This window comes from Camelus ferus, chromosome 5 (assembly GCF_009834535.1).
Source record: "Camelus ferus isolate YT-003-E chromosome 5, BCGSAC_Cfer_1.0, whole genome shotgun sequence".
In the NCBI taxonomy this organism is placed as follows: domain Eukaryota; kingdom Metazoa; phylum Chordata; class Mammalia; order Artiodactyla; family Camelidae; genus Camelus; species Camelus ferus.
This window is the reverse complement of record NC_045700.1, coordinates 15,037,738-15,050,350: the sequence shown is the minus strand read 5'-3', so window position 1 is coordinate 15,050,350 and position 12,613 is coordinate 15,037,738. Positions and strand designations below refer to the sequence as shown.

At 46.0% G+C, this 12,613-nt stretch overlaps 1 protein-coding gene across 2 annotated transcripts in view; it reads left to right on the top strand.

The window, feature by feature from the left end:
- The window catches only part of NCKAP5 (NCK associated protein 5), an 829,955-nt gene that overhangs the window by 771,594 nt on the left and 45,748 nt on the right, over nt 1-12,613 (top strand). The window contains exons 16-19 of one of the 2 annotated variants that reach the window (XM_032479329.1): nt 414-728; nt 3,227-3,363; nt 6,389-6,521; nt 10,918-11,010. In XM_032479329.1, coding sequence (XP_032335220.1) covers nt 414-728; nt 3,227-3,363; nt 6,389-6,521; nt 10,918-11,010 — 678 coding nt within the window. The remainder of the gene's footprint in view (nt 1-413; nt 729-3,226; nt 3,364-6,388; nt 6,522-10,917; nt 11,011-12,613) is intronic. The other variant, XM_032479328.1, reaches the window with a different exon arrangement.

The window sequence follows — 12,613 nt, the reverse complement described above, 5'->3', positions numbered from 1 at the left end:
TGCCTGTGTTAGGACATCATTTCAATTTGTTATGTGTGCTCATTACTCTTCTTATTTCAGTTAGTAAGTTTCACCTAAATGGTTGAAGTTCATATGATTCCCAGCTGACATAAAGGTGATCAAAAGTAATGTTTGGTCTCTAGAGTTCTTTTTCTGTTATAACTTGAGAGAACCATGCAGGTTCTCTTACTGCCAGGAACAGCTGGCCTTCTTACTTCATATTACGTGAAGGGAGTATTTTCATGTTTAGCTAAATGTCTGCTTCATGCCACTCGCTGGAAACTTACTACACCATTAACATTATTTCTTCCTTCTAGAGATCCCCTTTCCTCTAGACCAGATCCGAACGCCCATGATCCTTTTCTCCTTTTACGTGAGCCAGTGTCTAATCCTCACTCTGTTACTCCGTCTAGAAACGAACTGCCAGATGAGGACACTGGACAGTGGGATTGGAACCTTCCCGCTCCCAGACTCGGGAAGTCGCTCAGCAGGACGGTACTTATGCCAGCCAGACTCCCCAGAGGACCCTGAGCTGCTCCTGTCTCTCCAGCCCACCCTTTGTACAGCTTCTTCCATACGAGCCCAGACGCTTGAACGAGAAGTGCCTTCCTCTGCAGACAGCCGGGGCTCTGCAGACAGCACCATTGTTCATTCCACCTCCGACCCCATCATGACAGCCAGAGGGATGCGACCTCTTCAGAGTCTCCTCCCCAAACCAGCCTCCTCAGGTAAAATGCCTGTTACCTTCCAGATTAAATTGTTTTCCCACCAAAATAATGCACTTGCTGACAGAAATGGAAAACAAGCAGCAGAAAAGGTTTCCACCAGGAGGTCAGTCAGTGACCTCTGCCCAAAGGAAATGTGGGTGCATGAAGTCTCTCTATGTCGTCAACCAAAAATTAAAAAGACAGGTATCAGACGTTATCTGCTCTTAGTATTATTTACAGAGCTTACAGATACATAGAGGAAACCAGCGTGTGAGCATAGGTATATGGATATAGACATTGATAAAGAAAAAAGAACATACAACATGCACTTCAGATTTTATCTTTTAAAACTCAACTCTGCATATAAACCAATTTAGGCCCCAGACGTAAATTTAGCTGAAATATTGTCTGCCCTCTAACTAGAAACGTATGTCTTCTGACATATTCCTATCCTGTTCAAATGTATTTATATGTTGAGCTGTAAAAAAATAGTTTGATATATTAGGCAATAGATTGTGGATTAACTGCAGTGGAAGGAGGCAGCCTTTCCCCTGAGAAGCATCGTCTTTCGCTGCAGTCAGTTGAAGCAAGCTTCCATGATTAAGGATCGGACCAGGCTAAGGGTCAAAGTTTTTTCATTGTTCCCTCAAGATTAAGAATATTTATTGCAGCTCAGGATGACACTAAATAATCTTTAACTGGTATGACTCATGTGGCATTTATGATGTGCATGAGCATATGCACTAGAATTCTGGAGGCTTTCATTTAAGATTTGATGGCGAGAAAGGAGCCACAAGTAGAGATCATACCATCGGCTTCTGCAGAAATTAGGAAAGAAGACTTTTAATTAAACTTCTTTGAATAAATGTGATTGGGCTATTTCCATGGCTGAGTTCTCCCTCCATACAGGACTCCTAAGTGCCACGAATGTTTCATCACAAACTTCTGCTCATTTCAAGTCAAGGCGACATTTTAAAAGGCTGTAATGCATATTATTTTTGAAATAAATGCATTGTTAATTAATGACACAGCGTCCAGAGAGTCAGGGGCGAAATCGTAGTTATAGATTATGTGCTCCATGCCTGGGTAGTCGCGTGTGTGACCTCAATTCGGCAGCAGGCCGCCGAGCAGACTCCATGATTAAACACTGTCATTATAACAAATTGAATAGAAACCGCAAGCCTTGAATTGCTTCATAAGAAGGAGATAGGGAGGAGATTGTTCTGATCTTGCTGCTAATATTCACTGCACTGGTTATCTCAGGTTTGTGTCTTAATTAAATGGTCAGGAAGAGTTGGGAAAAAAAGGAGTATATGGTATAGGGCGAGGTCAACACACTGTGGGACATTTTTGTGCCATGCAGCCTGAAGCTTCCTGTCCACCTCAAGATATTGTCACTGTGTCTGAGGCAGGGCCGGCTTGCCAAGGCTTCTCTCTTCTCTGTGGCTCTAAAAATTAAGGAATGGAGAACAAGCTGGAACAAAGGAAAGTAGTTTAGAGCAGTCACTTCCTGTTTAATATATGGGTTTGCGTTGGTTTCTCTGTTATCCCTGCATCAAAAATGGAAATAACTGTACAAGTCTCCCCATGCTGGTGAAAATACAATTACTTGGCTTCTGCTCACAGGCAGAATGCTGTGGAGAGGCTCTCACAGCATGTCTTGTTGATAATCACTGAGGCTGGAGGGTAATAACAGCAATTCTCCTTTCTGGCATGAGGAAGGAGTCCACTCCACAGGGTAATCTACTGTTAACGGATAACGGAGGAGCTTTCTTTAATTAGTCTCTGCTAATTGCAGCCTTGCATTTACAATGTAACCCATGGGCCAGCAGCAGAACCTGGGAGCTTGTCAAAAATGCTGCATCTCAGACCCCACTCCTGATCTCCTGAGTCAGAACCTGCAGTTTAACAAAAGCTCAGCCGATGCGTGTGCACATCAGAGCCTGAGAACTAGAACTGCCCTGCCAGATCTTTAAGAGTCTGAGTGAGTTTCCCAAACCACCTTATTCAAAATGACCTTCATAAGTATTCAAGGAAAATCAGGGTTCTCTGCTCAAACATATTTGGGAAAGGCTGCAAATTCACATCTTCCCTTTGGGAATTATGACCATTCCTATTAACACAATGAAGGCTCTGAGAAGTCCTCCGAAAAGGAAACCCGGCTGTTACTTGATGCATGACACAGCCTGTGGAATAATCGGCTTGTCCCAAGCAGTTTGCCTGCTGAGCCTTTTCTAACACTAAAAGCTCATTAACATTTTGTGGAAAAGTGGTCCAAGGACAGTTTGCCTTTGGGTCTCCCAAAGTGGACCTCCTCTAAAGAGATACCTAATTCAGCAGACGTTTCTGTTAGCACAGAATTGCAGGGGACAGAAATGTTGGGAACCTGAGTTTTCACTGTATTTGGACCTTTTTTTTTTTTTTTTTTCTAATTTCTGAATATCTCCCCCACCCTCCTCCTTAAACTTGTAAGGAGTTGAAGAAAGCTGATTGTATTTCATATATGTTTCCTCATTTAGGAAAAATCAATTCCCAAATGCAGAATGAAGCCGAGCCAAGGCCTCAGACTTGTTCGTCCTTCGACTACACTGAAAACACCATGGCCAGCGAGCCACTTCCAGCCTGGGGGGGCGACAGCGCGGCTGCCCAGACCCAGGTAAGGGAGGCCGACAGGAGGGCACCCTCCGCCCGCTGGTCTGAGTGGGAAAAGTGGCCTCCTTATACTCTTCCGTGGTAGATTTAATTTAAGTCAACTCTGTTGTGGGTTCAGCAAATAAAAACCAAAGCCCCAGGCTCTCCTTTTTCCCCTGAATTATTAAGTAATACGGTGGGCTCTTGGGAGGAATTCAGATGCTTCTACTTATCCGCACCCAGCCTCTTGAGGTAAGGATGCTCCACCCTGTTTAGAGGTTGTGGAATGGTCATTCCCTCTCCCAAGCCATAAGAGCACCACTTAGAATGATTTAATGATATTTATCATTATCTCATCAGTTATTTTAACCCTTACCTTGCTCCTATGAGGCAGGAAAAGCAGCTATAATTGTATTCCCTTTAAGGATGAAGAAACTGAGGTCTGGAGTGGTCAAATGACTTGCCAGGGTCAGTGAGACCTGTGTTTCTTCCATCCCCATCATTTTTGCTGGGGGTTCTCCATCCACCCTGAGATGGCCCACAAGGCCTGCTGTTGTGTGATTGGACCTAGGGTGGAACTCAGAGCTCAGCACTTTTTGGTCATCCCTCAGTATTCCCTCCTAAGCTCCCTCCCGCTTACCTCTGCCAGCTAATTACTTGGGCCATATTCAGCCTGGTCACGATTTCTCAACTTGCCCTGGCTGGCCCACTTCCAGGTCCTCGGTGGTGTCCACAGTGAGAAGAGTGGGAGGAAGGACACAAGGATAATTACCAGGGCCTCCCCGCCCCTCCTTGACCCTTCCTGCGTCTGCTGCCTTGGCTCTCCCTTTCCCGGCAGTAGGAGGCCCTACCACTATTTCTACTAGGGTTCCTACCCAACTTTGATGAGGAAATACCCAGATGAGCCCACACTCAGGTCCCCCACAGCCAGTGTGGCCAAGCCTTCTTTCATCCTTTAACTCCTCGGTATGGATATGGGGCCCTGGACAAGTAAAGAAGAGATCCCTAGGCCCAGAGCCTCAATTTACAGCAGAGGACACCATCTCCAGAGATGCTAGACCATGTTCAGGGTCCAAGGGAAAGTTACTGTGGCACTGAGATTAGAACTCAGCCCTCTGAATTCCATGGCCAGCACTCAGAACAGGGGTCTGGAAGGCAAAGGAGTAAATGAGTGTATCCTATCATGCCTTAAGTAGGCACAGAAACGTCAGGACCCCTGCAGAGCAGTAGTTCCCACTCTTGAGCAGGCATCAGAATCACCTAGAGGGCTGCACGTCTTGCTGACCCCCACATACTCCCAATGTCTAATTTGGTAGAGATGGGGTGAGATCCAAACCCTTCTAATAAATTCCCAGATGATGTTGATGCTATTGGTGCAAGGAACACAGTTGGGGAAGCTCTGCTTCAAGAACTCTGTGCTTGTTTTGGGGACTGAAAAACTGAGAAAGTCCAGAGTTGGAGGGGAAATCATTCAGAAATGACAGGTGGTGATAAGGGTAAAAGTGTTCAGGCAATTCCAAGAAAGTTAAAAAAAAAAAAGAGAGAGAGACAGAGTTAGTGCTGACCAGGAGGGAGGTATCCCCTCTACATGTGACGGCAGGACGCTCCTCACTCAGCATTCATATCCCCCAACACACGCACCTTTCTGGGGTCCTCTTCCTCATCATTCTGCACCAGCTGTGCCCATTGGAAATCCTGCCTGGATTTGTAAGTCACAACTCTGGCTTGGAACTTACAACTCTGCTTCATCGACTGTCAGGGAGGGAAAGTTTAAAGCAAGAGTGAGCCTTCTATTTCCAGTCCCGAGCACAGTGCCTGGTTCCATTCGTGTCTGATGAATAGATAGAGGGATGAGAAAATGCATCTCATCACACTCAGGGTCCTGCTGGAACTCTAGATGGGGCTCCCTTGGAGCCACACCAGTAGTCTTGTCATCCTTCACAAACATCCCTGCTAGACCCCCAGCACCTCCTGTATTGAGCTCTGTAACCCCCAGAACCTAGAACACCACTTAGCACAGAGGAAGTACTCAACCGGCATCTTTTGAATGGCTGAATGAGCAAGTAAATGAATAAGGGAATAAAAGAAATGAGTAATTGCTTCATTTTATAACCCCAGCTGAGGGAACGTACATCCTAAAGTGTGTTTTTATAATTTCCAGCCGAATGACACCTTCCCAAGGAGACTTGACTTGAGAGACACAACCCATCCACCTGTACCTAGGCTATATGGGATGGCTGTGGAATAACAGGCTCTGACACAGTGGTCTGCAAACATAAAAGGGAGTCCATGTGGTCTTGACACTACACACAGGAGTTGCAGTCTTAGATATCAGTGTTCTGCTTGTGTGCCCTGTGGGAAAAACTGTCCATACAGTATCAACAGCCTCAACAATTCTTGAACATGGCACTGTCACTACACCTGCAAGATCCTCGTGGGTCAGGCTGTGTGTACATGGGAGCAAGAGGGGCGACTGAGTCGCTCGACCTGGGAACTGTCAGTAGACTCGAGGATTATATATAAGCCTGTCGGGCTAGTGACTGTGTACTTTCCAAAAGGCGCCTGTCCTTTCAGGGGCTGGAATAAAATTATAAATTAGGCAAACATTTATTCTTTTGTTCCCAAGGTTGATTATTGTCATATTCTCTGATACCTGAAAGCAAATGATGAGATCCGTTAAATAAATAAGCCATAAGGATTAGAACAGTGGCTCTAATTGGTACTTGAGAAAAATAGACCCCATTAAAAAAAAAGTGTACAAAATGCAGAGTGAGTAACTGTGGGGACTGTCCTGTGCCTGGGACAATGGCAGCATGTGGTCAACTGCTTCATCCGTGCATCCCATGCCTGCAGCTCTGAGCGGACTGTACCGGCTCTGCATGAGGCAGACGGATGGGCCAAGCACACTTGTTTACGGGTGGAGTGGTGGAAATGGAGTAATTCCATGCACACAGCGACCGCCAAATAGGAACAGTTTCACATCCTCATGGAATGTTCTGCGCATTTCGATTTGCGTAAATGATCTTACCAGTCTCATATTACTCATTTAGGACAAGGTGCCCAGAATGTGTGCGTACTCTGCCAGCGGTGGCAGTGATAGTGACAGTGACCTGGACTATGGAAGTAATGGTTTTGGAGCTGGAAGGGGCAAGTTAGTGAAAGCGAGGAAGAGCGCCACCCCAGGTAACGCCCGGCGGGCACCCCGCACGTCCGGGGCTCCCCTCTCTCTGGGGCAGCCCCCATCATGCCTTTCACTGTGCTCTGCCTCTACCCCTCCTTTGATTTTACATTGTAGCTCCACATCTCTCCTGGGATCTAATTTTCTGGTACGTCCAGGAGATAGTCTACGTGCATCAATTTGTTTTCTGGTATCATCTTAATGACAATGCAGTACAGTCTGTAAGGACTTTATTTCCAAATCTGGCATCTCCCAAAAAGTCTCCAATTGAGTTATCTCCACAATGAAGCAATGACTATAAAGATAAGTTTGTTCTTAATTACATACTTTGGTAAGTTGAATCATCAGTGAGCCGTGGATGGGGTGTTCCAGGCTCTCCCACTAATACCATGCTGTGCAGCTCTGGACCTGTTAGCCACGCCGTTATGAACACGTCTGTTTACAAGGTTGAAACTCCCTCGTGTTATTTTTATTTCAATCCAAATTGGCAGTCGAAAACCCATTATCCCGAGGCATTAAAAACATTCAGATGGCATTTCCTTACACATACAAGGGGACAGATGATCCCTTAACCTAAAATGTGATCTGGGATCTGATTCTAATCCACTCCAGATTGCCAGAAATATTTTAATGATACAATGGATAATCATTTTTTTCGTACTAATCAACTCTTCTTAGATACTAATTTAGCAATTGTCTGATGAAACCGTGACTTTTTAAAAAACAAGACTGATACGTTGCTTTTGAAAAAAAAAAAAACATAATCTAGCAACCATGTGTATCTTTGATTTTCCAAGAGTATTGGCATTTGTGACACATGGGGGTAAGATTGTCCTGTAAGAATCATCAGTAAGCTGAGCCTCCTCTTTGTTCCTTGCAACCCTACAAGTCACCAGAGAAGCAGGACCAATGGTTGGATCCTGCAAAGTCTTGCCAGAGGAGAGTGGCCAATACCCCTGGCATAGTTAGGCTGCTGTTCCTGTTAGCTCTCGGTGGTCTGTCGTTGTCCCGCACGTGGCACAGAGACACTTGAAATGTGGCTAGTGTGAGTAGGGAACTGAATTTTTAAATTTAATTTTTGCTGTAGTTTTCCTAAGAGTTCTCACTTGGGCCCTTCCACTTTTCTCTATTTTAACTTGTTTTTATTTTAATGAACTTTTAGTATTAATAGCCACATTTGGATCATTGTGCAGCACAGGGAGTGAGAATGGTTCATGCCAGTTCTAATTAAAAATACAACACGATTCACTGATAGATTGGAGGTGGGGTGAAAGAAAAAGCAGAGTCAAGGTTGGCTCTCAGGTTTGGGTCCTGGAAGGGATAACATTCTGCTTGCTAAAACAGAGAAGGCTGAGGATGGGGCTTCAGGAAGCAGACTGGTAGTTGATGCTAAGTTCAAGGTGCCCATTGAGCAAGTGGAGGTGTTGAGTGTGTGGTGGGCTGTGTGAGTCTGAAGTTGGGCAGGTCAGGTCTGGTCTGGAGACGGACGTAATCAGAGTGTCAGCGTGTTGATGGCATCTAAGACCCTGGGTCTAGGTGAAATCAGGAAGGAGACAGAGTGCTGAGGCTCCCTGTTCAGACCTGTCTCTCACTCTGGCAGTGGGGCTCCAGGGGTGGAGGAAGGAAATGGCGAGCAGGGAGGAGGGATGGTCTAAAGGCAACGTGAAAACTACTTGAAAAAGGAAACAAGGATTAAGACAAATAATCTGACTCTGATGAGGAGTTCCTGAGTAGGAGAGAAAAATCACTTTAGGGTTCAGATTTCTCACAGAGCTTTTAAGTGAGTTGTGCGAGAGCAGTAAGGAATAAACATCAGGTGATGGCTCTGCACCCTGGTGAACAGGGAACTTGCTCCTTTACTTTTTTTCTATCCCTCTCAAAATGAAGAGACTCTCAGCCTGAGTTTCTTTCTCTCTATACTCATCCTGGTCCCTCCAACCAGAGCAAATCCCAGTTTCAAGGAGCGGGCTTCTTTCGTTCTGTTGCTTTAGCCTCGGGGCACACGGTGCTTCTTGGGATAAGATGCAGAGGAACCCTGCAAGCAGCACAAGCATCTGCCCTCTGTCTTTAAAAGTGGACTTGTTGCCAGAGCTCTGTCATCCGCACACCCAGGACCCAGCCGGCCACCCCCTGGCCGGGGTGGATCACGGTGCTGCCAGAAAGGGAAAATGTGCCGACAGCTGGCTTGGCGGTGGGTGTGTGCTGGCTCTCAGCCCAGCCGGGAACTGGCGTTTAGGGTGGATGCAGCACCGTTAACTTTTCAAATGTTGGCAAAGTTGATAGGAAAAGCAAATAGAAACAATTAAGGGAAAAACACCACAAGGAACATATGCCTTGGGTGGGCAGGAGAGACGTTCTTCCCTCGGAGTTACGACATTGCCTGGCTTTCGTCACATGTGCCTGTGACGTGAGATCACCCCCACCTCCCCATTCCCTCTTTAAGTTACAAGGTTTAGTAACAGAGGTCCCCGACCAGCAGAGTGGAATTTGCCAGTGGATCTTAAAGCCTCAGTGGATGTTCTCCAAAATAGTTGGCCTTTCTCAAACACACTCTCTCCCTGGTTCCCTGAAATTTCCCTCAGGTAGGGAGGGCACCTGCCAGTGCCAGTCCATCTCCAAGGCTTCTAGAAAATGCACACTCAGTGGTCTCTACCCCACACCCTGCGCTCTCCTCTCTAATCCTTCCCATGGGCCGCTGTTCAGCCATTCAGTGCTCATCCGGGGGTCACAGCATGCCTGGGGGGGCCCTCCCTTTAAACCAGAGGGCCCTGTGACCTCACATTCCCCGGGTTCTCCCATCCACTTGCTGCTTTGAAATACACGAAATATGGCAAAAGAATCCTCCTCCTAAAACTCTGCCTGTGGGCTCATAAAGCACACAAAAATATACACATCTTTTTTTCAAGGTTGGTTTCTTTAGCTTGACTTTGAAATATGTTTAGAAAGTCCAGGTTGTTAGGGCAGTCAGCAGTGGGAGCAAGATTTAGGAGCCAGGGAGGTGGCGCAGCGGGTGAGGTAGCAGGACGGAGTGAGTCTGTGGCTTTGTTTCCATGGAGCCGCCCACTCTGATTTGCCATGATGAGCATCACCAACACTTCCTGCCCCTTTCCTGCAGGCAAGGCCAAAGAGAAGGCAGGACCAAGGGACAGAGATGAAGGAGAGAGAGAAAACCAGGGACAGAATGTAGGATGAGGAGGACCCAGCGGAGTTGCAGCAATGAAGCCCCAGTCTTTGCGTGGAGCAGGGGAGGGGAGTCTCCCCGCTGACTGAACTCCCTGGACCTGGTTGGCAGAAGGTGAGATAGCAATTTCTAGCGAAGGCTCCTCCCCTAAGCTTCTGATACATCTCTCTGGGTGCCTGCCCATCACCATCACATACCCTGCTAGGCTCTTCAAGGGCAAAACTCCAAGCTGAAACCTCTCTTTTTCACTGTAGAAATCTCTGCCTCCTAGTCTCTCTGTCTTAATGGATAGTCTCTCTTTTCTTTCAGTACGAACTATGAAGCTAGACGTTTTCCTTGACTCTTCCTTCTCACACCCCCACCTCCCGGCAGTCCCTGGAGGGTCCTACCAGCTGGTTTCCCTCCCAGATGCTTCTCACACCTGCCCCTTCTGGGGCCCTTCTACTGCTGCCCCCGTAGCACCTGCACCTGGTCTGCAGAGCCCCACCGCCTCCCTGTGCCCCTTCCCACCTCCAGCCCTGGCCAGACTCATTCCCCTTAAACACATCGATCCTGCTGTCACCAAAGTATAGAACCCCATCATATTGTTCCTTTGCTTAAAGCCCATCGAGGACTCTTCATTACCCACAGACAAAATCCAATGTCCTCCTCTTGCAAGTTTCACCTTCGCCTCATCTCACTGACTGGCTTCATCTTTCTCTATGTCTCATCTTAAATTTGATGCAGCATCAAAATGCTTGTCAGAGTCCTGAACACATGATGCTGTTGGGGGCCTTCGTGCCTTTGCTCTCGAGGTCTTACGTCCTGGAATGGCTTTCATTCCAGTACCCTTCTTCTCTGACCTTTATGTAACTCTTACTTAGTCTTTAAGACTGAGTTCAGAATTTTCCTCCTCTGAAGTCTTCCCAATGCTCCTCCATCAGCCACGCTCAAGTTACTCTTCCTCATTTGTTCTCTTCCCATACCTTGTATTTATTTCAATCACCTGCCACATGAGATTAGAGTGATTTCTTTGCACATTCAGCTCTCTCATTAGTGCCAAAATTACTTCTCATTTGTGTTCTGCACTGAGTACAGGGCCTATTAGACACATCATAGTTTTTTAATAAAGGTTAAACAACATCATAAGTGTTGAAGAAAAATGCAGCACAGGACTGGTTAAGGCCTTGGTTAGTTCCTTGTGCACATCCATCATCCATTTGGGCTCCTTCCTTATCCAGAGAAAGAAGAACCCAGACCCAGAGCAGCTGCTGACGGAAAGAAATTGAATAAGGACATTTCTCCCCCTCTGGATGGGTGTGCTAGAGAAAGTGGTAAGTCCATTTTCCCAATCCTTCTCAAGGATGTAGAAGTAATTCCTCTTACTCTTCAGTGATTCTTAATGGAGGCTGTTGGGGGCCTATTAGAATCTTCTGTTTGGTTTTGTTTCTTTTAAATGGTCACATACCCCCTGGCTGGATTGTCATATCTCTGCCCCGATTTGAGAGTTACTGTCACAGAGAAACCACTCTTATTGATGAAAATGCCTCATACCCTTGAGATCTGAAAGAGAAAAGAAAGAAAGGGTCAGGAACCTTTGATCTTCGATACCTGTTCTTTGAAAATCTCCAAGTCGAACTGGTTAGTGGATAAACGAGATTGGCAGAACGAATAAAAGCAGAGGAGGGCTGACCTGTAAAACTAGTTCGTCTGGTTTACTCAGCAGTTATTCTGTTTCTGGGTCAATGCCTGACCTGGGGTTTGAGTGCAGGTTAGTGACATAGCCCTGCTCCCTCGATGCCTCTAATCAGACACACCGACTAGAAACATCATCTGAGAGAGATGCTGCTCATGCACCCTGGATGGCTGTGTTCCACTGCCGAAGGCTGTGTTGTTGGTTCCTCAGAGTGAAGAACCAGAACTCCCATTTCTTTTCAGTTTTCATAAATATACTTCCCACTAGGGCCTGCAGGTCACCATGCTCTCGCGCTGACTGTCAAAAGCTCTCTCTCCCTCTTTGGGCTCCACACCCTCAGATGCACTGATCGGGTCCAATGAGCAAAGCTTCAGACCCACAGTCCCACAGCCACCAGATGATGCTCACCTACCAAGGCCCAAGTTCCTGAACAAGAAGTACATTTTCTTCATTTCAAGGTGATCACAGTCAACGAATTACAAAGAGCCAGGGCAGATTAGTTAAAAACAATTAGTCTTGCAGTAATTAGAAAAACACAAGGAAATGATGACTATGGACCAATATTGAAAGAGACACTGAAGGATAATGGCCCCAGTTCCTGGTTAATTCCTCAGCTTGACTATTTTGAGATTCACAACTAATTATGCAGAGAAGATGAATTTTAAAAACGCTGCCACCCTGTCTTGCCAAGGCCAAGGACTTTGGCTATTAATAGAGCAATCAGATTTTGCTATATTATGGAGAATTCACACAAAGTTGCATCTATTTTAAAGCATTCATCTGGCACATGACTTAAAGATGACAAATCTCTGTAATGTGCAAAATCAGCATTGGGTTGAACTAAATCCAAACTCATTAAAATCACTCAAAGTTCCCCTGGAGAAATCTATTGTTTAAAATGGACACTACAGGTAAGAGTTATCTTTAGTCCTTCCTGGAACTTCTCTTATTTAGATCATTTTAAAGATCAGCTTTATTTTTGGCAAATCCATCCCAACTCGAGGGGAATGGACACATGCAGTATAAAACAAGGGAGTTCTCTCCTAGCATGAAAATCTCTTAGATGACAAAGAGAAAGGACTGACCATGCCTTACTGTAACCAGGGTCTCCAATTTCTCTCTGTCACCATTCATCCATCATCAGAAAACCCTTTCAGCTGTTCCTGCTTGGATTTGCACGATGCTGAAGTTTGGGGGTTTTTGTGGGAAGAAGTGTCATGCACAATAACAAAACAAAACAA